Source organism: Phalaenopsis equestris, unplaced genomic scaffold, assembly GCF_001263595.1.
Source record: "Phalaenopsis equestris unplaced genomic scaffold, ASM126359v1 Scaffold001091, whole genome shotgun sequence".
NCBI lineage: Eukaryota > Viridiplantae > Streptophyta > Magnoliopsida > Asparagales > Orchidaceae > Phalaenopsis > Phalaenopsis equestris.
This window is the reverse complement of record NW_018165530.1, coordinates 175,678-202,077: the sequence shown is the minus strand read 5'-3', so window position 1 is coordinate 202,077 and position 26,400 is coordinate 175,678. Positions and strand designations below refer to the sequence as shown.

The window sequence follows — 26,400 nt, the reverse complement described above, 5'->3', positions numbered from 1 at the left end:
CACGATCTCGGCTTGGAAAAACTATTTCATACAGACAGCACATGAATCTCTGAGCACCATTAAAAAAAAAAAACAAGAAGTCTATCCCCCTCTTCCTCACCTGCGATCACAGTGCACGAAGCTTTTTAGGGCACGGATTCTTCTCCCGCACGAAGTCCGCCCTAAAACAATGACCAACAGATTCTTAGACCCTGTCGATGCTTCCATTCTTCCTTCGCACGGCCAGGCACGAAGTTGAGCCTCAGGTAAGGGAAGAAAATAACAATCCTTTTTCTTCCTTTCGTTATTCTTCTCGGCTCGACTTTCCTTCTTCTCTCAACAAAGCTGCATCCCGACTCTTCTCCCTGCTCCTCTTTTACCTATGGCTAGAGGATAGGCTTCCTTTTCACAACACGACGTCTAACATAAGCATGAGACGCATCTTCCTTCGTCCAGTGTTGGTCTGCTCCTCTTTTACCTATGGCTAGAGGATAGGCTTCACAACACGACGTCTAACATAAGCATTAGACGCATCTTCCTTCGTCAAGTGTTGGTTTTCTCGCCCGGCTTCGATTCTCACAGGTAAATCATCCTCTTCTCCTTCGTTACTTCTATGGCTCGCTATTTCTACTTCCCGCTTGCTCGATTCTCCTTCTTTGTTCGTTAATTGGGTAGAACGATCTAATTCCTTCGAAGAGATGTAAATATGACGCATGTGTGGTACATCAGGCTCCCCGAAAGAATATTAGAGTGGAATTGTGGTTGTTACTGGTGGTTATTGGGGGTATTAAATTAACCCTATAATAAACATCATGGTTCCACTTCAATAATCATCAATAACACTCTAATAATCTCCGCAGTTTCACTTCAATAACCCATTGTAATAGAAAAAATATTACATCAGGACTCCGCATGCAGAACTATTAGCGGAGTCCAATCTCGTGCTGACACGTGAAAATTCGGGCTCACTTACATAAAAAAAGGAAAAAAAAATGAAAATGTATTATAGGAATATTTCTTCGCGTTATTCTGAATATTTTTCGTATTATTCATGTGTTATTGGTGTGTTATTGAGATAATTTTCAGAATAACATATTAAAACACATGAGTAACTCGAGAGAATATTATTAAACTCTCGATAACACACCAATAACACATGAATAACACATCAATAACACATTAAATAACACATAAATAATTCGAAAAATATTCAGAATAACACGAGGAAATATTCATATAACACAGATTTAATAACACATTAAATAACACATGAATAATGCGAGGGAATATTTTTAAACCCTCAATAACACACAAATAACACATGAATAACGCGAAAAATATTCAGAATAACGAGAGGGAATATTCATATGCGATGAAATATTCCTATAATGCATCGGTTGGGTTGGGTCGCACGTTTTCAACCTTCCGCATGTCAGTGCGAGATTGAGATTGGACTCCGCAAACAGCTCTCCATGCAGAGTTCTGATGTAATATTTTTTCCTTGTAATGACCCATGCAATAACCCCTCAATATACTCTGCAGTTTCACTTCAATAACCTCCTGCAATAACACACACAATAACCTCCCAATAACTTTTACGGTTAAAGTTCAATAATTCACTCCAATAAGTTCCGCAGTTTCACTTCAATAACCTCCAATAGCTTCTGCGATGTAGCACACGTGGCGGCATATTACTGGAGTCTGCACGCAGAGCTGCGTTCGGACTCCGTGTGGAAAATTTTCTCGTGTTTTATTTATTATTATTATCATCTATATTTTGTTTAATTTCAGAGATTACAATTAAATTGAGATCAAATTTGTATTGTGAGGGATAAAATGGGAACCATTTTTGTGTCATCATTTCTACAGGATGGATCCATTGGGATCAATTTTTAATAACCAAAAAACTAAACTAGTCCAGTTCAGAACTCTAGGACTAAATCAGTCATAATCGACCAATCAGGAGACCATTTTGCGATTCTTTCTATTTATTTTGCTCGTCTTAGATCGCAATGTTTCAAAAGATACCGTAAGGTGTAGGCTTTCTATACTTTATTTCTCATTTCTCTGTAATGTCACATTTCTAGGACATGGAACTCACGTAGGAACAGTGGTGGCTGGGGGGCCGCCGCCGCCGCTGCTGCCGCTGGTTATGGAGTTCACCACGTGACACATGGTAGTCATCATGGAGAATACCAATCATCTGGTCATCACGGCGGTAAGTTCAAGCACCATGGCAAACATCATGGCAAATTTAAGCATGGGAAACATGGGAAGCATGGAAACATAGGAGGCAAGTTTAAGAAGTGGAAATGAATGATGATATATGAGCTCGACTTGGTCCGGTTCTTAAGATCTTTCCTCTTGTAGTATGAATAATGTTTGTTTCCAGCACTGTTTAAATATTTTGGTAAACTTTTTGCGAGGGCCTTTGAACGTCTGTGTTCTTTCTTCTTGTGGCTGTGCCTCAAATTTAGACTTACTTTTGCTGATACTTTGCAAATATATATATTTATATACATATGGCTTTGCTGAAATTATTTTGATCCTCTTGTTTTGCTATCTATGTGCAGCAGTTGATTGTGGTTTAAAGCATATCTTTTAGTTTTCAGGCATCAATGGTTGTCCATCTGTTAACAATAGTTTCTCATCATATTAATTTATTTGCTTCTAAAAGATTCCAACTTGTCCAGTTGGTAAAGACATTGAAATTTGTTCCCAAGGCATCGGATTCCATTCTCTCCTACACAATAATAAGCTCACATCTTAGGAATTTCTGGGTGTGGAAAAAGAAGTTAGAGGGATTTACATACGTAACACCCAATTCCTATCTATTACATATCTAACACATAAACTGTACATTTTACATTTATACCACTCAAACCTTTCATATCACACCATAAATACCACCCTTTTAACTTTTTAAAAGTGAAATACACTATTTTATGCATAGGTAAGGGGGCATGCATGTCAAAACTGAAGTTAAGGTGTTAGATATGTAAATACAATAGGAATTGAGTGGTTTGTATTTAAATCTTCCAAAGAAGTTGTTTCTTTCATAAGCATGTTGTGAAGGTGTTTAACTTATTCTGGTTAGCATCATATAATGATAATAGTAAATTAGTTGCTTTCTCATTTGTTTTCAGCTGGAAGTGTAGGATGTATGCCAAAAACTAGCATATTTATACAAGATCATTATTTTGTCAGGCATGCCTAAACATTCACATTGGTAGAAACATTTTAAATGGAAACAAAATGTATTAGGACTTGCTCCCCAATTTAACCCGGCCAAGCACGAGGACAATGGATGTAGTTTCATGCTAATCTGGCTTGGTGCATCTTGATTGCTATCAAAATTATTCAATCGTTACTTGCTTTAAAAAAATGGATCATGCTTTTGCTTCTTAAATATAAAAAAATAACTAAAAGCTCAGTCTCATCATTATATATATCATGACCTGACCCTGGGCTTTGAATTTTCTAAAACGGAAATAGACTGTTGGATGGTAATAATCAAATATTTCTTTTTTTTCATTTTTTTCATAACTAACATTTAATCATCATAAAATAAATGAAGAGCCGCTACAATTTTTTTTAAAAAAATAAACAAATTATAAGTTTTTTTAGCTTAGATTATACATGTTTTCTATATACATTTTCTTATTTATTACTTATCTTTAAACATAAGCTTAAACTTGAACAGTTAATTTAAAACAATAGTTAGCTACAAAAGTCAAGGAGTATTCCTATTTCTAAATTATAATAACAAAATGAAAGATGACATAGTATGCATATTAGTAAGTACTACTATAAATCAATATAAAAGCATTAGACTTTTAGATGTGATCTTTGTATTCAATATGATGTACTATATCCAAAACATGTCTATTCCAAAACATGTCTATATCATATATATATATATATACAAGCATCACAAGAGTACCATCTAAAATTGTATCAATTACAATACATCAATATCAATATTATTTTTAATTATGTACACATGTATCTTGGTGTTCCCCGCTAGTATTATAAGGGGGTGAACTCCACATGCCATGTAGCCACTCTATATAATCCATATCATTCACATTTTCATTTCATTCGATTTGTAATAGTTTATGGATAATGCATAAAATTTCTCATATTCAAATATTTGAAAATTTTATATCTAGAGGACTAGCAAAATTGAAGAAGAGATGAATCAAAATAAAGTTCCATAAGTGCATTAATCAAGTATAAATAACTATTCATGCAGTTGGTTTAGAAGAAGCAAAAAATGTTACTAGAGCATAAAAGTAAAAATACTCTCCTTGAGTTTAGAAAATTCATTTGTCTTTAAGTTCTATCAACTTTTTCTTCTGAAAAATAGATATAATCATCAATGTAAAATCTTTTGATTAATTTATTATAACTTAATTTTTATTATTTATAGGTAAGTTACCCTTATTTTATCTTTAGTAGAAATCATCATTTAATCCATTTCCTCAAATGATATTATTATTTAATTACTATTAATTTAATGTTAATTATTTTATCAAACACTAATAATTATGATTTTTCTTATATTTGGAATAAATTCTAGATAATATGAAAATTAATTTTTATTAAATTTGATTAAATATTTAATCATCAACTGATTTTAATATCACTAGAAGTAAAATTAATCACAATAATTTAACTTTTAAATTTATTATTGTAAACGATCTCTTCTCCATTAATCTTTATATATTACTCATAGACACACACAGGCACACACATTATCTTTTTTTTAATTGTTCTTGTCTTTATTTATTATAATGCCCTATGTATGTATAAATAAAAATTAGCCATTAAAAAAAAAGCATTGGATTTACCTTAAAATGAGGCTGCCTTTGCATCATATAAAATGATACACTTGCAAAAGATATAGGAAAATTATACAATTAAAAGTCAGAGTATGTGATCAATGAATATAAAAAAATATTTATATAATTGAAAACTAAATTCAACATAAACAACCATTAATATCCAGGATGTCTAGAAAATTCAACATAAACAACCATTAATATCCAGGATGTCTATTTAGCATCCATCGACAAATTTAAGTTTACTTAGAAGTTGGTGTCCAGGATGATAATTAAAGCTTTGTTTGTTGTAGGGCATCAAGATATGGGTATGCTCCTCTCTTCATCCTACTCTGCAAATTCTTGTACTTTCACAATATCAAAACATATCATAGATCATCATCTTTTCAACTTTGTAGTGGTAGCTATCTTTCAAGTCTATTGAGGATATTAACCATAGTGTGAGAGATGTCATTATTATCTCAATCTCATATTCTCTCAATTATTCTCATCCAAGAAATAAGTTTAATTAATAGTAATTATGATATTTGTTTTTTTTTCATAATGGTTGCATTGTAGAAGATCGAGAGATTAGAAAAATATTTATGATGGGGTATTATAACAAATATTTCCCTTGCATTCTTCCATTCCAAATGTATTTTCATTAATTTGTAATTAAAAAAATGAAAAAAATATTTTGAAAATAAAGATTAGCTCATCTAATCTCTATTATTTTATCTCACTTAATATGCACTAGTTTATTAAGAAATAGAGTTTAATTTAATTTTATTTCACCCGACTTCTTAATATTTAAATTAGAAAAGAATAGACAATTGCTTTCATCACCTCTTCGTCATGCTAAAAGTTATTCTCTACTAACTTATGGTGATGTATGGGACACAACTCATGTTATATTGCATACAAATTACAATTATTCTATAATATTCATGGATGATCATGAAAAATGCACTTATTTAATTCCTTTGTAATAAAAATTAAGTGTTTAATATCCTAAAAAATTTGTTACTTAGCTTGAGAATCAATTTTCATTTCACATCAAAAATGAAGTTCTGATTTTAAAACTTTGCTTAAAATAAGGGAATCATTTATCAAATATAATGCTCTTATATATCTCAACAAGATGGTATTGGAGAATGTAAGAATCTCCTACCTAATAGATGTTCAAACTTATTATTGGAACCCTTAGTTCTCCCAAAATTGTAGGTTGAAGTGTTAAACACAACAATCTATTTAATTAATAAATTTCACTCCAATATCTCAAAAATTGACTCCCTTGTGATCATCTCATTTAGAAACATCCAAACTATAACAATTTACTTACATTTTATTTTGTACATTTTACTTATCTATCAACGCATGAACATCATAAATGCTTAACTCAATCTATTAAATATGTATTTATGGGTTATAGTGCATCTCACAAAGACTATATGTGCTATAATTAGGATTAAAACAAATTTCAATTTTTTTTGTAATTTAATGTTCTTTAAAAATTAATTTCTTTCTCTATTATTGCTAGGCTTATGCCAGCAATCTATAATCTTCTTAAGCTTTGATGATCAAAATTCTAGAGTTGAAAGATTTAAATTTGGATGTATGTATGAGAGAAAGCATCCAACTATACTAATTCATGAGTTAAATCTTTCATTCGAGCATATGCCAATAACTTGTCACCTGCACCCGAGAAAATTGATTCACTACCAGATTTGTTATTTTTATCCTCCAAGTTGATATATGTTTCAATTCACATTAGGCTTGATTCCTTCAAACTATTCAAAGGTTATTAAACTTAATTGTTGGATAGAAGCTATAGCTAAATAACTTAAACTCTTGAGGATAAGCATACATATCACATTTTTCAATGTCCTCCAATTATTAATCCATATGATTTAGGTGGGCAATGTCCGTTTGATTTAAGCGTTTCGTCGGTGCTTTGAAAATGGAGTTTTGATTTTATTAAGGAAGCGGGATGCGGTCTGCGTTTGATCGGGAAATACCTCCCGTGCCCTTCTCCGGACGGAGGAAGAAGAGCGATCGAGCAATAGGAACGGGCCGGTAACTATGCGCTCAACAGCATCAGCCACTTCCACGGCTGGCGACGAGGGCGGTGTCCGAGAGAGCAGGAAGAACGAGGCGTTGGATTGGCTGGAATGTGGAAGAGGCTGGCTATGCTCCACGAGAAGGAAAATCTAGGTTTAAGGTTCTCCTCGTCGACACACTCTAGTTCGGGTAGCGTATTGCCGACGCCTAGAAATAGATATCTTCGCCTATTTGATTGTTCCCTTCCTGTGGAGGTCGAATCTCGAGCTCTGCGGCATCCTTCGGCTGTAGCCATCCCCAAAAGTTTTCCCACTTCACCATCAGAATTTACTGGCTAAAATGGTTGAGCTCCTGTTCGAGGATATCTTCACGGTGACCAGAATCGACCGTGATGGCAAAAAAATTCGATAAAGGTATCAGACTCTTAGATATCCTCCATTTTCCCGTCATTTTAGAGCAGTTTTGCTTAGGTTAGAATTCTCAATCGCAACTTGTATTTTTCTTTCTTGGATTAGTTATGGCGCTATTTGGCCAGGGAATTTATCGTTGACACATCTTAACAGCCTATTCAGTTCTTCGGGGGCAGAATGATCATTTATCAACAAATTAAACGCTCAAACCAAACAGTCAAACAACTCATCTGGATCAACTGTTGATCAGCAGATTATCAAGATATTCAAACAGTCAAACAACTCATCTGGATCAACTGTTGAGAAGCAGATTATCAAGATATTCTGCTTATCTGAATAAGTTAGATAAGCTAGCTACCCCAAACATACCCTTAATTGAGTTTACTTAATCAAACTTCATCTTGACACCTTGGATCACTATAAAGCATGATTGGTTGTTCTTGGTAACAAACAAGAATATGAGGTTGAATGTGAAAATATACTTACTCATGTGGCAAAAATGACCATATCATGAAAGATTATCTCAAACGTTAATTGTAAAGATGGCAACTTTACCATATCAATGTTAAGAATACTTTTGGTGATATCAAGGAAAAAAATTTCATGAAGGTATCACCGGGGGTATCAATAAATTTACCTATGATAGTATGCAATTTAATTGGCTTTCCCTTGGTGGTTTAAAGCATGCTCCCTGTGAATGATAATAAATTTTATCTATGTGCTCTCTTTTACATGAATCAAGCATGACTCATTATTATGTTTATTTAACAAACCCAATGAAATCACAACTCTTCTTGTTTATGTCGATGCCATCACTATTACTAGAATGTATTTGGTTCTAATTAATTGTCTATAACATCTTCGAGAGAAAATTCATATGAAAAATTTTTGGGTCCTCACTTATAATTTGATTTGAAATTACACGCCAATTCTTCTAATACATTCCATAACCAAGAGAAGAAAACACAAAATCTAACTACTTTTGCAAAACTTCAAAATTCTTCACGTTTGAATAATCCATTAAAAGTAAACATAAAGTATTATGGCAAGGAATGTCATATTCTCTTTGTTCCCATCATATATAGATAATTGATGTATATTCTAAATTACTTAAACTTTACTCGACCTGATATTTCCTTTACAGTTCAATAAATAAGTTAATTAATTTAGAATCTTTGTTACTTAGATTTGGCTGGCATTCGTCAAATCATTCGATATCTTATTTAGACACCAAAGCATGTTTTGTTCTTTATATGGTATCAAGAGAAAATAAACCATATTGAAGCTAACTTTCACACAATTCAAAAACTTTGATACTCAAATCATTTTTTATATCTCTACAAACTTTTATCACAAACATCTTTTGCGAAGGCATTGGCCAATCAAAGACATCAATTTTTTATAAGCAAATTGATGTTTCTTGACCAAACAACATAAAATTGAGGGGAAATATCAACATAACGAATAATAAATATCAATATTATAATAATTAAAATTAGTGCTCCATAAATTATGCCTAGCGACTTCATTGCTTAATGTGTTCATGAATGCCACCTCATCAATTCATGTGCACTAATTTAATGTAATTAATCGTATAGCTTCTAATTTTCTATGCTTTATATAAAGGAACTCTTAGAGTTGTATAAATATGAGTCAATTGTTGGAATAAAACTTGAGCAATTCAAGCATCTAAACTTGTTTCTCATTATTTGTCACACTATGAGCCTTCTTCGAAATTCTTGGACTGCCACTACAGCACCACCTTGGTGTGTCCATTACTGTACTCACTACAAGCACCAGCCACTCATCATTGACCATCAAGGCCAAACAGCTGAAAGAGGATATTCTTCCTGCACAAAGATTACAACATTCAGATTTTCTACTCTACTGTGATAAGTATAATATTTCTTGATATTAGTGATACATATATATCGGTGATAAATCTTATAACTTTGCAAAATAACTGAAGAGAATTACAAGATAGTGAACGGAGTCCTCCATGAAACGTGATGTTGCTTGTCACTATATTTTTCTAAATAAACTTCTTTTTTGGTGCACTTCAAAGTACTGAACATAACTTTCTTATGGTTGAAGAAATTGATTATTTTTGCATTCATGTATGTTAATAAACATTTCAAGTGAATTGATTTTCATATCATTTAGACAAATTGATTTTCATATCATTTAGACATCCTGCTTGATTTTACTTGCATACTATATCATTATTGCTTATAATCATAGCACGCAGTATAAAATATATCAAAAATAATTTTGATGAATGTATTACTCAAGATAATCAATTTAAAAAGAAACTCACCAATAAACTTATTAGTAATTTCCTCAATCTTTCATCTGTACATAGACCTGGATACTTTAGTATTCAGCTCTCACTTAATATTGTGTAGTTAAAGGAACTCTATAATCTCTCAATGCCTGTGAAGGAACCTCATATGCTGTATATAGATGTTTTATATCACCATTCTCTTGCTTGCATGCATAATTGGCCTCACCGAATCCTTTGAGCAACTCTTCGAAGGCTGGTGTTTTCAACTCTTCTATGGATGCCCCACTTGGCAAGATGATATCCCTCATTCTTGGGGTTGAAGAAGATGGTTCATCCATCTATACATTATTTAGTTGATAAATTAATCAAATTTACTAGGTGTGTTTTATTAAAGGAGTAAAGTTGTCAAAATAGTCCGTTGGTTTTTTAACGAGGTCATTTTAGTCCTAGAGTCTATAAAAATATTAAATTAGTCCGTAGACTCCTTCAATATAGGCTCAAATAGTCTCAAGTGATGACTACTTTATCTCCCATTAAAAGAGTATGGGACAAAATTTATATTTTTATAGATTATGAGACTAAAATGGCTCCAGAAAAAGAGTCAGGGGTTCATTTTGACATTTTTCTCTTTATTAAATGTTATCATGCAGTTAATGTTCATACAAATTACCTTATATTCCCGTTCTAAGCATCTCCCAGCATCATCTGTGATCTCAACAATCTTTTGATAGTGACCATTCCTCAAGCTCCACAGGTCCCTTTGAGATGGGGTGGTAAAGGAACTGACGCTTACACATGCGTCATGATCAAGTTTTAAGGAACCTGGTGATTGGGCTGATTGTAAAAACCAAAATAGAAGGGAGACTTTCACCAATCAACACATGCAAAAAAATATATATTCTTGCAATGTAAGCTACTGATTCAAAAACATGTATAACTTGAATCCTGAAAGTTGGATGGTGTTTGCCAAACAATTCAAGATGCCAAACAATTCAAGAGGCATTTACATACATGGCACACAATTCTAATGTATTTACATATCTCACGCCTAAGCTTGGATATTTACTCACATAGCACTAAAATGTTAAATATCACATCAAAAATAATACTATTATCATGTATAGTTGTAAAGCACCGAAGTGCTATGCATGTAAATATGAAAGTGTGAGATATGTAAATACATAAGAATTGTGTTTCAGGAATGTAAATTCCCCAAAATTCAAATTGAGGAATGAAAAGCTTTACCTTCAATTGAGGATTGAAGGCTCTTGTTTCCTACCTCAACTTGCTCCAGTGCAGTTGTTGCAGCAGAAGACAAGTTTGCCCTTATTAACTGATTGGCTTCCATTCCACTCCTAAGCAAAAAGTTTTGAATTTTAATTCAGAATTAGAATTAAAGAAGTGGAGAGTCAAAGATGAAAAGCTTAAGCTTATGACATGAGCCAAACACTTGACATCTTTGCAATTACTTTTTTTTGGACTGTACTATATAGATTAAACTTAATACTCTCATGTGCCTTCACAGGTCATTCCTCAGCTTAAGATCATTGAAATTTTGCTTACCAAACTATTGACTCCACTGATGCTACATGTCCTTTGGCCAAGCTTGATAGAGAATCCTGAGCATTTTTCCATAAAAGTGAACCAATTTTTACGTCTTTCATGCTGCAAATCAAGGAATTATTCATATATAAGAATGCCATTAGCAAAAAATGTGGCATTGACATAAATAACACCTAAACTTTGTTTTATACCACTCAAATCTTACATCATATCAGAACTATCATTATTTTAACTTTTAAAAAGTGAACTCCACTGTTTTATGTATAGGTAAGGTGACATATATGTAAAAATTAAAGTTTAGGAGTTAGATATCTAAATACATAAGAATCGAATGGTATGTATGTAAATCTTCCAAAAATAAAAAATTTAGCTCTTGCAATTGGGTAGATAAGCATATATACCATTCCTTCAGGCCTTCTTCCAAGCAGCTTCTTCCTTTTTCCACTGCAGCAGTATCCTCAAGGTGATGATTTTCCGTTTCTTCCATGTAAAGCGCCCATTTCTCTTTAACAAATGAGGCGAAATTTTGAGCATTAGAAAGTTCTTTTTGTATATTATTTGTTCCATCGACAGCACTCACTCTCAGAGTGTCAACTGCTGTTTGAACCTACAATACAAATATCAAACGAAATGACGCAATGATTAGTAATTCACTATAGCTAAGCTGGTAAAAAATTTCTTCAATTCAATGCAATTAACTGATTCGTTATATAATTTTAAGGCAATAAACATATAGAGATGATGTTCCACAAAGTGAAAACATGCATACGTAAGCAAGAGGATTTTTTCGGTCACCTATCCTACAACTATTCTCACTCAAACATGTTTAACTGTAGAGTTGCAATTAACTGAGCTCCGGTGCACTGTTGCACATTGTTCCTGACATTGTGATAATTTTTAAGAAAGTTATTTTCATTTGGCATGTAAATAGTTCGTGTTCCACATGAAAATAGGGGATTAAAGTGTCAAAATGGTCCTATGACACTTTTAGATGTCCATTTTTTTTAGGATATGGAGCCAAAGAAGCACCTGCAACCATCTAGAGGATCTTATGCACATCGTAATCACGCCAAATCGGCGTAGTTTTGCTGATCCAAAGGTAAACAAATGACTTAACCACGCTACATTGGCTTCATTCCAGATCGGCGTAGTTTCGCTGATCCAAAGGTTAACAAAGGACTTAACCACGCCACATTGGCTTCATTCCAGATCTTTTCTCCTGAGCGCTCTGAATAATTATGTTGGGTGATGGCATGGCTACACCACCAGACGGTTCCCTCCTGTTATTGTTCTTATGTTGAGATTGGAGCGACGTAGTAAACTATTCTCGCACGCAGTGTTTCTCGACAATGTTTTGAAAGAGTCCAAGAGAGGGATAAATGATTGGAGCTAAGTTTTGTGAGTTTCTATATTTGAAAATAGTTTATGTGAGTGTGTATCTTTGTACATTTATTATTTTTAATAGTGAGATTTTTTGTTAATTTGTCTCCGTGTTTTTTTTTTCATGGATTCAAAAGTAAATCATTTTCATTTGATATGTGAAAAAGTTATATTGAATGCAATAGATCAAGAAAGTGACACGATGATTCGAAAGTAATCATGTAAATCCTGGTGTGTTTTCCTTAGATTACTTTGTTGCATTTCTGTTTGATTTGCTTGTTCCAAATTTGTCGTTTTTGTGTGATTTATTTCTTGTTGTGGTTTTGATTGTGGACCAATTGAAGCCCCAAGTGCTCATAATCCATCCCATCACATTTTTGTCCCAAAGTCTATAAAAGTGTCAAATCAGTCTCCAAATTTTTTCAATGGAGACTAAAATGATCCACTTGGGGGATCATTTCAACCCATATTAGAAGTGAAATTATTTTTTATAGACTTTGGGACTAAAATGACCTCATGTAAATAGTCAAAGGACTATTTTGACACTTATTCAAAAATAGAGAGAGGAAGATAAAAGGTATCTAGTGTCATGCAAAATTGCAAATAATGGAAGAGAAAAAGTATAAGGGAAAATACTGATTGTTGTCTCCCAAATCTCTCTTTTCTCATTTTCTTACTTCTCTTTTTCTGTCTACCTTTGACATTTGTGCAAGGAAATAATCATTTTTTCACAAAAGCTCAATTTATTCGCCAAGTTTTGTTCAACTAAAGTTATGCAAAGCATAAATATTAAAATTAACACTAATGCAAACGTTATGGATATGCTTGTCAAATCACATTTCACCAATTAGTAAAGGTCAAAATCCAAAACAGTTTCCAAGGGAAAAAAAAAAATTGCAGACATATACATGAATGATGAAACTAAAATACACAAATCTGTACCAGTTTTTTCTTCCGAGAATTAGAACTTGCGAGCAACTCCGCTAACTTCTCTAGCAATTGCTCTTCGTCATTAGCAGCACACTCCTGCAAGAATATCTGGACTTAGAAACTATTGCAGTGCAAAACATTTCATAAGGCTTCAGCAAGTACAACTAGTTGAGAACTGCGAGGTATATCACTATCACCTGAAGCTTCCTCTCAAGTTCACTCAGTTGTTGGTTTTGTTCAGTCTGATTTTCTTCAATAATTTTGTTCAACTTTGATACATGAACGTCCAAGGTATGGAAGAAGTCTGTAGTCGTAATTGAAATGGAGCGTGTTGCCTCCACAGTTCTTAGATGTCCCTATTTTAGTTTTCCACAGACAAGAATATTAGTGACATGATTTCAGACATACCATCCAATTCTTATGTATTTACATATCTAACACCCAAACTTTACTTTTGTTTACATTTATATCACCGAAACCTTATATATCACATAACAAATATCACTATGTTAACTTCCAAAAAATAATATACAATTTTTTATGTATATATAAGGTGGCATGTATGTAAAAATTGAAGTGTAGATGGTATACACGCAAATACATAGGTATATATGTATGTAAATCTTCCTAAAAATAAACTAAGATTTACATAAATACCACTTAATTCCTATGCATTTACATATCTAACTCCTAAACTTCAATGTTTATATATATGATGCCACCTTATCCATCCATAATAAGATATATTTCACCTTTCAAAAGCTAATATAGTGATATTTTTTATGTGTTTTGAAAGATACAGAAGATAGTGATATTTTTTATGTGTTTTGAAAGATACAGATGGTATAAATGAAAAACTTATAGTTTAGATGTTGGATATGTAAATACATAAATGTAAATGCCCCTAGAATAAAATGTGTCGCATGTTCATAAAACTACCTACCTCTCGTTGCAACTTGGCAAATGTGTTCAACTTATCCTCTTCGCTAGAGAGGCTACTTTCAAGCTCTGTCAGCAAATTCTCAGCCTCCCAAGCAATACTTCTGAAGCACTGATGAAGAAGGGATTATAATCAAAATTTAGGAAGTAGTTTTTTAATAGAAATTTTGTAGAATTTGCAGTGATACTCACTTCATCAAGAGAAGAAGAATTTGTCAGCATTTGTGAGTACAGTTTTCCGAAAGTTATTCGAGAATTCTGATCCAGTTCTCCTGCCAAACCATCCAGTGTTGCCATTCCAGATCCGTATAGAGCTTTCAGTTTTTCAACCCATCCTATAAGTTCTGTAGTAGCCTGCTAATGAAGTCCATAAATAAACAGAATTTCGAACATCTAAGCAGTGTTTTGGCTGCTGAAAGGATTTATGGTTTGTAGGATTTAGTAAATCCGAATTTTTTAAATTTATCGTACTTGCTGGATTTATTAAATCTGGATTTAACGTGAATCGAAGATAAAATTTGAAACTTAAATCTGAAATTTCATATTTCTATGGAACCTGTGTATGGTTTGTAGGATTTAGTAAATCCGAATTTTTTAATTTTATCGTACTTGCTGGATTTATTAAATCCGAATTTAATGTGAATCGAAGTTAAAATTTGAAACTTAAATCTGAAATTTCATTTGTGTTTTTTTATGTTTCGCTGGATTTAGTAAATTTTGACCATAATTCCTGTTTACAGTGTGCTACGATTTACGCACTTGCGAGTCAATTTTTATGTATTTATATATCAGGTATCTAAGCATCAATTTTTTCATGCATACCACCTTATACATGAAAAGTATGTTTCACTTTTTTTAAAGTTAAAATGGTGGCATTTTTTATGTGATACGAAAGATTTGAGTGGTATAAATGCAAAATTACAGTTTAAATGTTATATATGTGATTATATATGAATTGAGTGGTATGCATGTAAAATGTTTCTTCTGCCACTCCATAAAATTCAATAACAAACAAGCTACTCATTTCCTATGTAATTATATATCATATACTTATATATTCCACCGCCTTTCATATGTATAAAAGGTTTATTTTACTTTGAAAAAAAAGGAGAGGTATTTTTTGATGCAGTATAAATGTAAAAAAAAGCAACTTTTAGGTGTTTGATATGTAAATACATAAGAATTGGGTGGTATGCATGTAAATGCCCCTCTCCAATTCAATAATATTGATACAAAACAGCAAAGTTTGGGCAGATTAATTAGGTGTTACCTTGGCTTTGGTAGAAACAAATGACCGCATTTCTTCTTCCATTTTTTTTAGCTGGTTCTCCTGCTGCATCGCGGAGGTTAAGACAACTTTGTGTAAATTATGCAGTTGCTGAGTCAATTGCGACTGAAATTTCTGAACAGTAATCTTGTTTCTCTCTTCCATCTTATCTTTGTGCTCTGAAAATCACCATATGTGAATATATGAATGTAAAATGTTACCGTTTCCATGGTTCTGAATGAGCAACAAAAATGTGAAACAAAATAAAGAAGGAAGATTTACATACAAATAAAGTAATTCTTATGTATTTACATATATGTATACACCCAAACCGTCGACGTTAATCTCAAAGCAATCGAACGGCTCAAAAGTTGGTCGAACAATCAAGACATCGGGTTACAAGACTGTGATACAAGTCGACCATGTAACGACAGGAAATATTATTGCATCAGGACTACGCACGTAGAGTTACGTGCGGAGTTTAATGAAATCATGTCACGTGGAGGTACAGAAAAAAATAGGCTCGGTAACACCGGAGAATATTCTCCTTATGCTATTTCGTGTTATTCTTGTGTTATTATATGTTATTAAGGTGTTTTATTGTGTTCTGAAAATATTTCAGGTGTTATAATAACACAATAACACATCAATAACACACAATAACACATGAATAACACATAATAACACCTGAATAACACAGGAGGATTATTCTCTTGTGTTATCGGACATATTTTTATTTTTTTCTTGTCACCGCCACATGGCGTGATTTCGTTGGACTCCGCACGTAACTCTACGTGCAGAGTCTTAATGCAATATTTTCTCCCAACAACAGACAACTCAGTTGGAGTCATCATCTGACACATTATGATGAGGGATTCAATCAGTAAGCCACGTCTATAGTCTTGAACTACCTAAACTCTTCACAAGGTCGTCCGACTACAACATATTGACTGACTGGACTTTTACTTTGGCATGCACGATCACAACTCGCCCAGTCAGCTTGGTCGATCGAACTCAAGTTTGTCGATTAGCAGGTTACCGCCACATTTGAATTCAAATCGTAATATAGATTTGACAACAAATCATCATGATTAAATTACATTAAGGACGCTTTTCATAACAGTTCCCTCCTTTCTATAATTGTATAAATACGCCTCTAAAAGTAGGAGGCCAAAACAAGAATAGAACGAGCTCTCCCTATTTCTCTGCAGCGACTTCTTCAATTACTTTTATTCTTTTATTCTTTTTCTCCCAGTTTTAACTCTCGAGACATGTTTCCACAAATGACAATTTAGGATTCAACAATATTTAATACTTGAAACTTCAACTTTTACGTCGCCATAACGATGGTTTGATGCTTTAAAAATGAGTATTTCATTTTTTTTTTTAATAAAAAATGATGCATTTTTTAAGAGATATGAAAGATTTAGGTGGTATAAATATAAAATTTAGAGTTGGCGTTAGATATAGTTTTGAGCGCTCACCAAAAGAAGAAAAGAAAAAAATAAAGAAAGAAAATAGGGAGAGAAAAAAAACTCTTAACGACTTATATGCTCATAAAAGCCTCTATACTAACCAATTTTACCGCACAAGCCTGAAATATCTGCAGCTGCATGCTCAAGCTCCAAATGAAGACCCCGCGCATGTTCAGCAAGCGCCCTTTCTGCAAGAAATGAATAAAATAACATAAAAAATCGGAAACAAAAGTTCATTGTGACCAAAATGTGCAAAAAAACAATTTATTTAAAAAGAATTTGAACAGCTCCTGTAAAAGATGAAGTTATGTAGAATTGATTTAGACATTTACAAAGTACATGTAGGAATCATTATTAAACAGCATGTGAAGGGTAGAGATCGAAAGGCGGTATGCTACCTCGGTTAGCAGTTGTAATTTCAGATTTGCATCATGTAAAAGCTGATATCACAAGCAACTCCTAAAGTTGATATCTTGGTTAATTTCAAATTTATAGGTATGGATAAAGATACAATTACATATTGTATTCCTAAAATACATAAGTTTTGTTGGGTATACATAAACATTACTCATGGGGGTTCATGGGTATGGTTATTTGGATGAGTAATCCATCACATCAGATCCATTCAGATGAACTTGTCACGTCCCAATCCAATACACGTGAGTTGGCTTGGCTAAGCATGTGGTTCTGGGTCATCATTGATATGCCACACAGGTTAGGTGACACATCACCTATTTCATAGTTCATGAGATGTTTTTATGATTTGTGACTATAAATTTTTGATGTACATGGATGATTAATTTATAAATATTAATATTTCTGATGATAATTACCCAACTATCCCATAAATCAGAAAATAGAACAAAAAAGAAAGCCTTTGGGAATCCCGCTGCCAATTTGCGATGAGAGGAGGACCCGTGGGAAATGCGAGGGAACGGTGAGGGGCTGAGGGCACGATGGGTTTTCCTGTGAGGAGACGGATAAAAGCTCCGACATACGTAAGTTATATTCTCTTTCTTCCACTCCTCTTCTTTATCTGTCTTAATCTCATTTCTCCTCTCTCTTCGCTGTTATTAGAAGTTGCAGTGTTGGCAAGGATCAGAACTCTGACAGGATGGTGGAAATGAAGCCCTCCTGTTCGATGAGTTTCATGTTCTTGCAAATGTGTTTTACAAACCCTAGATTTTTGGCTATTATGATTTCTATTATAATTTATGTTCAATTATTCTTATTAATTTTTACCATGTGATATGATAACATGTTGTAATATGAATTTCTTGTCAGTGGCATGCTTATGATGATTATTAGGATCACATGCTTGTACGATCAATCCAACAAATATAGGTTAATGAATATTATTCATCCTATCAAAATGATCAAGAACTGTAATCTTTAGTCCTAGTATGTAAGGTAATACTGTTCGATCACATGCTATTGATCATAATCAAAATTGATTCACTAACTTGTTAGCAACCTCAACAAAGCGTGAAAGCATTTTTCTCAAATGTATAAAATTTTGGAAACTTAATATGTTTAAAGAAGAATTTCATGAAATAACATATTTTATAAAGATATGTGTGCAACATAAGCCAAAGTAAAGTCAACAAAAGAATTCCTATGGTTGATTATAACTTTAGGGATACTCAATATATTTGAGTTTAATCAGCCTAAACATCATATTTTGCCCTTGGATGATGGTGAAATTTATGATGATGGTTTTTAAGAATTTGTTTATGAAGTCACCTCCTTGTCTTGATGAACTGAAAAATTTATGAGTTATCAACGCTTTAGTTTACTACTATGTTGGAAGTTGATTTGAGATATTATCAGTGATCAAGTCAAATTCTATGACTGATGAAGTGCCCGAGCCTTAGAAAAATTTTGAGTATGAAACAATAAATTTTGAAAAGTTAGTCGAAGAGATTGCTTTAATTTGCTTGTCAATATTTTAGGAGATGCTTGCTACTTCAAATGATTGTAATTTGCTCTCATTATATGTCATAGAGTCTGAATTTGTGATACCACCACCACTTTCATCACCTAATTACTATTGTTCCACATTTGAAAGAACTTGTAGAGGAAATGTGCATATAAAGTTTGGATCTAACCATCATCTAAGTTTCTTTTCAATTCTTTTTTAGATTTATATTTAATTATAGCCCAATTTTTATTATTTTTAGTGATTTATTTTAGGTGCATTTACACACATAGCAAAATTCTTATGCATTTACATATCTACACCTAAATTTTATATTTACACACATAGCACTCAAATCTTTAGTATCACATAAAAATAGAACTATTATCATATTTTAAAGGTGAAATACATGCATAGGGTTTAAAGCACCGAAGTGCTATATATGTAAATATGAAAGTTTAGGTGTGAGATTTGTAAATACATAAGAAATGCATGCTAGGTATGTAAATTCCTTTGATTTTATTTGATTGAATTATCTATTTTTGGGATAAAGGCTTCTTCTTCTTGTTGTTGTTTTATCTAGTTTGTATAAGGTTAGGTATGCATATTAGAGAGGAGTTGACAATTCTCTCTTGGAAAGAAAATTTTCAATTCCTATCCAAGCATAGGCCCGTAATCTATTGTTATAAATCTGTATTGATGACATAATTTTCATTATTATTATTGGTATTAATTTGTGCCATAGAAACGTCCTTTTGAGAACACAGAAATTCCTATAAAATCTTTAAGTTCTTCCAAAATAAAAAATATAAACAAACAATAACACTAAGCCAACCTGAATGAAGGAGATTCATTATCACATAATCCTTTTCCCTTATTGTGCACTTTGCCTTTTGACATCTTTCTTCTTGGTCAACTATCATGTTTTCATTCTCTTTCAATTTTTTCTGCGCAAACGGAAAAAATAAATGTAAATTTTCTTCTATCAGGGTTTGGACATGTATTTAAAAGCAGGGGTTACCATACCTGCGCAATGTCGAGTTTTTCACTTAACTGTGCACTCAAAAGTTGCCGCGAATCATAAAGCTCTTGAAGGCCAATTAATTTCTGGTCTCAACATCATCTTCCAGTTTAAAAATTATTCTAAAAGCTAGCTCTTAGACATTTTGATCAATGTGCATTTACATACATGCCACTCAATTATTATGTATTTACATATCCAATACCTAAACTTCATTTTTTTTACATTTATAGCACCCAAATCTTTCATATAACATTAAAAAACCACTATTTTAATTTTTAAAACGTGAAATACACCTTTTCACTCATATGTAAGTTGGCATATATTTAAAAATTAAAGTTTAGGTGTTAGATATGTAAATACATAGTAACTAACTGGTATGTATGTAAATCTTACTTTGATGAAACGATAGAAGTTACCTTTTCTTTTTGTTCCAATTCAAATTCCATTTTTTCAATTTTCTCTGCCAGAGCCCTGAAATAATGTGTGAGGGGTTATTATCTGATGGAAATATTTTCTGCTTGATGCTATCATGCTAACAGTATATTACATGCCAACTTTCTTCTTAGCTTTTTCTTGCTGGAACTGATCCCTGGGGATGTATATTCCATTTTTCTCTCTTGCAACATTTACTTCTGCGCATGTGGTTCATAAAAAAATCAACAATGGCACACTTTGAAGCAAAACTAAATGGTACAAAATGCTTAAATCACTTGGTGCAATGAGGTTTGTGCTTAAATGTGTGGTTAAAAATTTGTTTTTAGTATTTTTTTCGCTAGTTCTCTAGATTTCTATGTAAATTGGCTCAAGGAAATTTGAAACTTAAGGTTGAAAGATTTGATGCTAGCCATGGATGTTTGTACTATGAAATAGTTAAGTTCTTAGAGATTTTTAGGTGATATTGGTAGAATGTTAATGAGTTGTCTGCATATGTTTGTGTATGGTGGTGGCGGGATTCAATTTAAAATGAGGTGCGGCGAAATCAAAAATCAAGAGTTGGCAAATGTTTAACTTTAAAACTATAATCTCCTGATACATTTTGTAACTGTTATAAATATGATTATTAAATTAAAGTATAATTAATAATAAATTATTATTAAGTATTAAACATTAAGGTGTGCAAATTTTTTAGTTTATTATATAATAAAAAGGGTTTAGTAATGGTTTATGGGTGGCGAGTGCCTCCCCCAGCCACTCCTTTGTTCCATTCCACCCTACAAATTAAATGCAATGCAAATACCGGTGCAATGGTTTCTTAGTGTCAAGCAAGGGCTAAAGCTAGAATGAATTTCTGGAGCGCCTGTTACTGAGAACATTAAATTTAGGGAAGATTTACATGCATACCACTCAATTCCTATGTATTTACATATCTAAAACCTTTACGTCAATGTTTACACACACACCACCTTACTATGCATAAAAAAGTTTATTTCACTTCTTAAAAGTTAAAATGGTGGTATTTTCTTTGTGATATAAAAGATTTGGGTGGTATAAATGTAAAAAATAAAATTTAGGTGTTAGATATTTAAAGACATAGGATTTAGGTGGTATGTATGTAAATGCCCCTAAATTTAAAGAGGACACCCACAAGATCAAAAAGTTTAAATTGATTTTTTATGCTCAAATGCAAGGAAGAGGGAGCGGGGTAAATAGATTAACGGATGATGACTGAGACTGAGATAGTGTTCTAAAATTTAACAACATTCACAGACCTTGTTTGAGCCGATTAATCTCAGAGCATAACTCTTTCATCATGGCAGATTTCATCATTTTTTGATTTAGCTGCAAAATGGTGATAGAAAAATCAAAGTAAAATTTGTTATCATAGAAATCAAATTTATGTACACTAGCAAATAACTGATTGAATTGGTTACCTCTGGTTTGTTCTTTATATTTTTGGCACGATTTGCATAATCTAATGTGCTTAGTGTCTCCTCCAAACACTGAATAGAGGGTGATATGGTGGCAATGATACAAGTCTTTGTGTTTCCTCCCAAGGAATCCCTCAGTAGTCTTGTCAGTTTGCTCTCTCTGACAAAACAAATAGCACAAAACCTCAGCAAAAATATATCAAATTATAGATTTGAACAAATTATAGGATGCAAATTTTCATAAATTACCTGTAAGGACTATGGTTATTGTTCTCAACTAGTGCGTTTATTACCCGGCCAAGTGTAAGCAAACTTTTATTCATCTCGCCAGCTTCCCTTGCTCTTCCCTGCAAAGACATAACATTTTCATGGCCATCAAAAGTTATGTACAAATGGCCAGGCAATGAAATATGAAAGGCAATAGCGAGTTTCAATGTTGCATTTTGTTCTTAATGTATTCACTTTTTGCGATATTAATTACTATGTTTTTTTGATAAAAATGAAATTGTAGCTATCATTTCATGATTGGAAAGCACTTCTGACTTCATTGAAAGTAAATTTAAAATATAATAAGGGGCTATTGCATACGTAGCACACAATTCTTATTATTTACATATCTCACAACTAAACTTATATATTTACACATAGCACTCAAATGTTTGATATAACATCAAAAATAGCACCATTACCACTTTTTAAAGGTGAAATACACATTCATCGATGGATTTAAAACACCGAAGTGCTATGTATGTAAATATGAAAGTATAGGTGTCACATATATATATACATTAGAATTGTGTGCTACCTAAGCAAATTCCACAAATAAAAACTCCAACTTTCTTTAAAGTATTTAAATTGAATCAGAATCAATTTTATAGACGTTTGTTTGATCAAATTACCCCTCAAAGCATATTGATGTATTGCCTACCTCACGAGAACCGGATCTCAAAATATTCTCTGAGCCAGCTAAATCGACAAGATTAAGCTTCCCAATTTTGATTAGTTCTTCACCCTCTAAAGTAACCTCCTTGATTTGAACTGTGATTGAAAATATGGAGTGAGAACGACTGCTCTGCTTGTTAAGTAGAGTCTCAGCTGTGTGCCTCTTTACAGAACCTGCATCTAATATCTTGTATATCTCATCAGCAGAGCAAACTATATCCTCCTCCAGTCCTCTAATAAAGACTCCTCCTTTCCCATCCTCCATGAAAGCTATAGGTTTTTTAGACTTGTCATCTGATAATTTCAACTCATCTGAAGCCAGAAGGTCTATTAGCTCTTCATTATAAAGCTCCAGAAAGCTAACCTTCATACTGTAATCCACACACTGTGCTTCAAGTGATTCAAAAATCTGCCTAACAGACCTTGGAATTACACCTGCATCACTGGAGAATTCCCCGTGCTGGAGAACAACAGAGTGATTAAAACCTAAGTAGTTATGAAGACTTAATTGTTGTAATGCTGTGTTAGTTGTTTAACTTGATGAAATCTTCAATAATATATTTTGGATGGATTGATTGTTTAATGTTACATAAAATATTTTGTATGTTTGGGTAAGCGTTTTGTTCAGGTAATGTTATAATGTTATTCGAAATGATTGATTCATGATTATGATTCTTTTATATACTTATTTTGTTCATAGTAATTTGTCACTAAAACAAAAAATTTTAACATCAGGTCATGATCAAAACAACAAACTAAATTGTTCAAGCACTCTATCACTGAATCAAAAAAATATATATATTCTTAGGTAAATAGCAATGTAATTTGCATAACTGTTAACATTGCAGTGCTATCCCGATACCATTGAATCATATTAAATCAAATATTAAATAAATAAATAATCACCTTGGCTTTCTTTCCTCCCTCCATAGTATACGTTTTTCCAGTACCGGTCTGCCCATATGCGAAAATAGTGCAGTTAAAGCCTTCGAGCACCTCATCCACTATGGGTGAAATGGATTGATTAAACAAATCCAATTGTTGAGATTTTGGTCCAAAAACCTACTCAAAATCATCAAAACAGTAATGTTTCCATCAGTTCAATGTTTTCATGGGCCAATTTTTTTGTATTTACTTATCTAACACCTAAACTAAGTTTTTAACTTTATACCACCCAAATCTTTCATATCACATAAAAAATACAACTCTTTTTAACTTTCAAAATGTAAAATACACTTTTTTATGCTTAGGAAAGATGGTCTGTATGTAAAAATTGAAGCTTAGATGCTAGATATATAAGTACATATATATTGAGTGGTATGTACGTAAATCTTCCTATTTTCAAATTCTATTCTAATCAGTAAAACAACAGGAACAAATTTCTGAAATACCTTATCAAACACAAACTTTCTGTCGATCTGTTTGTTCCCAAAATTCTGAATTGCCAATACTTCTCTCGTCATCTCATTACAGGATATGATCGCCGGCATCTTCAAACTCTCCTCTTCCTCACTCAAAGGTCTATCAAAATAGTGAGTTATAAACTCAGGAAACAACATGACTGGGAAGGGTGGGGGGGTGGTTAGAACATAACTTATTTTATCTTTATTTACCTGCATCTAAGAATTACTTGAACATTGATTCCCTTCTCCTTATCATTCTTGCCGCTTAAGTGCCCATTCGCCTCGCTTAATCGAGAATCCTTTCCATACTTTTCGCTTGGTCTCGGAATTTGAGTGGGAGACATCGGCACTCCGCACCCTTTTCTCTGCGAAGCGTCCATGGCCTCCCTCCCAACTCAGCACACCAGAGCAGGAAAGAAACCGTTTTGTAGATTAAAATGACGATCCTTTTTACTGCTAAGATTTTAAAAGAATGATCTTTTGATAAACTGAAGCTGTTTGCTTGCAGGTAGAAGGAATGATTGAGAAAGTGGCGACTGTTGCCGGCTGCAAGATTTTGAGCGGAGAAGGTAACTCGAAGGCTTCTACTCTGTTTTGGATTCCGTCTTTCGAGCTTTGGGTGCTTCGTTCTGCTCTGATTAAAAAGTCTCCTTAGTTTCTTCGAAAAGAGCCATTTTTTCTTGCAAAGTGCCTTTTTTTTTTTAATTTAATTAACAATAATAGTGAATTAGCTTGCCTAAGGTAAGGCCATTTGGATAGAAGATGGCTTAGGAAAGCGCCTGCCATTAACGGTACTTAACCTGGTCGCCTCTAAAAAAGCCAAAAAGGACTGAGTGTTAACCGCAACGAGTTAATGTGCCGTTTTACTGCCGGCTAAATATAAAATTCAAACTATCTAATTTATATATAAACATAGATTTACATTAAAAATATGAGAAAAACAATTTAAATAAATTATTTATTAAAGAAAATTTTTAGTTATTTTTTTAGGAAAGTCAAATCATCTTATTTCTTTGAATATATCAAATGTGTTTTTCTAAAAATATTATTTCATTTTTCTATGAAACACGTGTTTTTATTTATTATTTTATTTAATTAAAGCACTGACACTGGATTCGACGCAAGTCAGATTTGTATTGCGCATGTTTTAGTGTTGTATTTGTTAGATATTAATCTATTATATACTTTAGTATAATAAATTAGAGGAATGTATGTATGTATCACACAATTCTTATGCATTCACATTTTTAACAGCTAAATTTTCTATGAAGCTTAAATCTTTAATATCATATCAAATATATCATATTATTTATTTTTTTAAGATGAAATGTATATTTTCTTGCATAGATTTATGACAATTAAATGGTGTCAACATAAACATTAAAGTTTAGGTGTTAAATATGTAAACTTATAAAAAATTTGTTGTATTTTATAAATTTCTCTAAAATAACGATAACTAAGGATTTTTATTTTTATTTTTGGAAAGTTGAGCTCTAATGACAATCAAATTAGAAATGAGTTTAGAATATGCTTTAAATTCGCCTCATAATTGAAGAAGTTTTAAAGAGAACCTCCAACTTGCTCACCGGCCTTGCACAAACTAAGGGATGTGAATTCACGTTATAGTTAAGGATAAAAAAAGTGGCCTTGAACGGCAGCATGATTTAAGTTTGAAGACTAAAACATATTAGTATTTATTCATTAATGTATTTGTATTAATATTATTTTTCTTTTGTGCTTTTTGACGGTATTAAATGTTTACTTTGATCAGATATGGATCAAATCCAAATAGATTTTTTGGTTGAATTGAAATATAGGTGCCAGATTTTGCTCCAGCCGAGTATTAGCAAACCATTATATATTTGTATGGCTATGATTTGGTTCTGCTCGTGATTGCTGAATGCTTCTGAGTTATGAATTAGGCTGGAAAATTTTCTCCACATGGTTTTGGACTAAACAATTTTTTTTAAGGTTTTGGATAATGTCATAATTGAAAGAATCTAAGCGAAAATTATTAATTTAAAATAATAAATGTTTTTTAAAAACACTGATAGAGTTGATGCTTATTGTTTTTGTTGTGAGATATGTACTTCTTGGCATAGAAATGAGACGAAAAAGAACACAAGCAAACACA

General features: G+C 32.6%; 2 protein-coding genes and 1 long non-coding RNA gene across 3 annotated transcripts in view; 2 read left to right on the top strand and 1 right to left on the bottom strand.

Annotated features, from left to right (window-relative positions):
- The window catches only part of LOC110033098 (glycine-rich protein A3-like), a 5,342-nt gene extending 2,834 nt beyond the window's left edge, over positions 1-2,508 (top strand). Inside the window, exon 3 of the mRNA XM_020736967.1 lies at positions 2,067-2,508. Within this exon, the coding sequence (XP_020592626.1) occupies positions 2,067-2,149 (83 nt within the window). The 3' untranslated portion in view covers positions 2,150-2,508. The remainder of the gene's footprint in view (positions 1-2,066) is intronic.
- Positions 2,509-6,694: 4,186 nt separating this feature from the next.
- Positions 6,695-12,470, top strand: LOC110033087. The gene is made up of 3 exons (XR_002294920.1): positions 6,695-7,276; positions 12,129-12,219; positions 12,330-12,470. It is a non-coding gene; the product is annotated as an uncharacterized LOC110033087 (long non-coding RNA).
- Positions 8,565-24,673, bottom strand: LOC110033086 (kinesin-like protein KIN-5A). Its single transcript, XM_020736949.1, has 23 exons — positions 24,477-24,673; positions 24,255-24,384; positions 23,770-23,925; positions 22,850-23,323; positions 22,171-22,268; positions 21,925-22,081; positions 21,763-21,832; positions 20,601-20,685; positions 20,470-20,524; positions 20,056-20,136; positions 19,865-19,976; positions 17,213-17,299; positions 15,640-15,815; positions 14,562-14,723; positions 14,374-14,481; positions 13,628-13,786; positions 13,443-13,526; positions 11,522-11,727; positions 11,121-11,222; positions 10,803-10,912; positions 10,228-10,379; positions 9,591-9,895; positions 8,565-9,123 (listed from the first exon to the last, which is right to left on the bottom strand). The coding sequence occupies exons 1-22, from the start codon at positions 24,644-24,646 to the stop codon at positions 9,665-9,667; spliced, it is 3,165 nt and encodes a 1,054-aa protein (XP_020592608.1). The 5' UTR covers positions 24,647-24,673; the 3' UTR covers positions 8,565-9,123; positions 9,591-9,664.
- Positions 24,674-26,400: the final 1,727 nt, after the last annotated feature.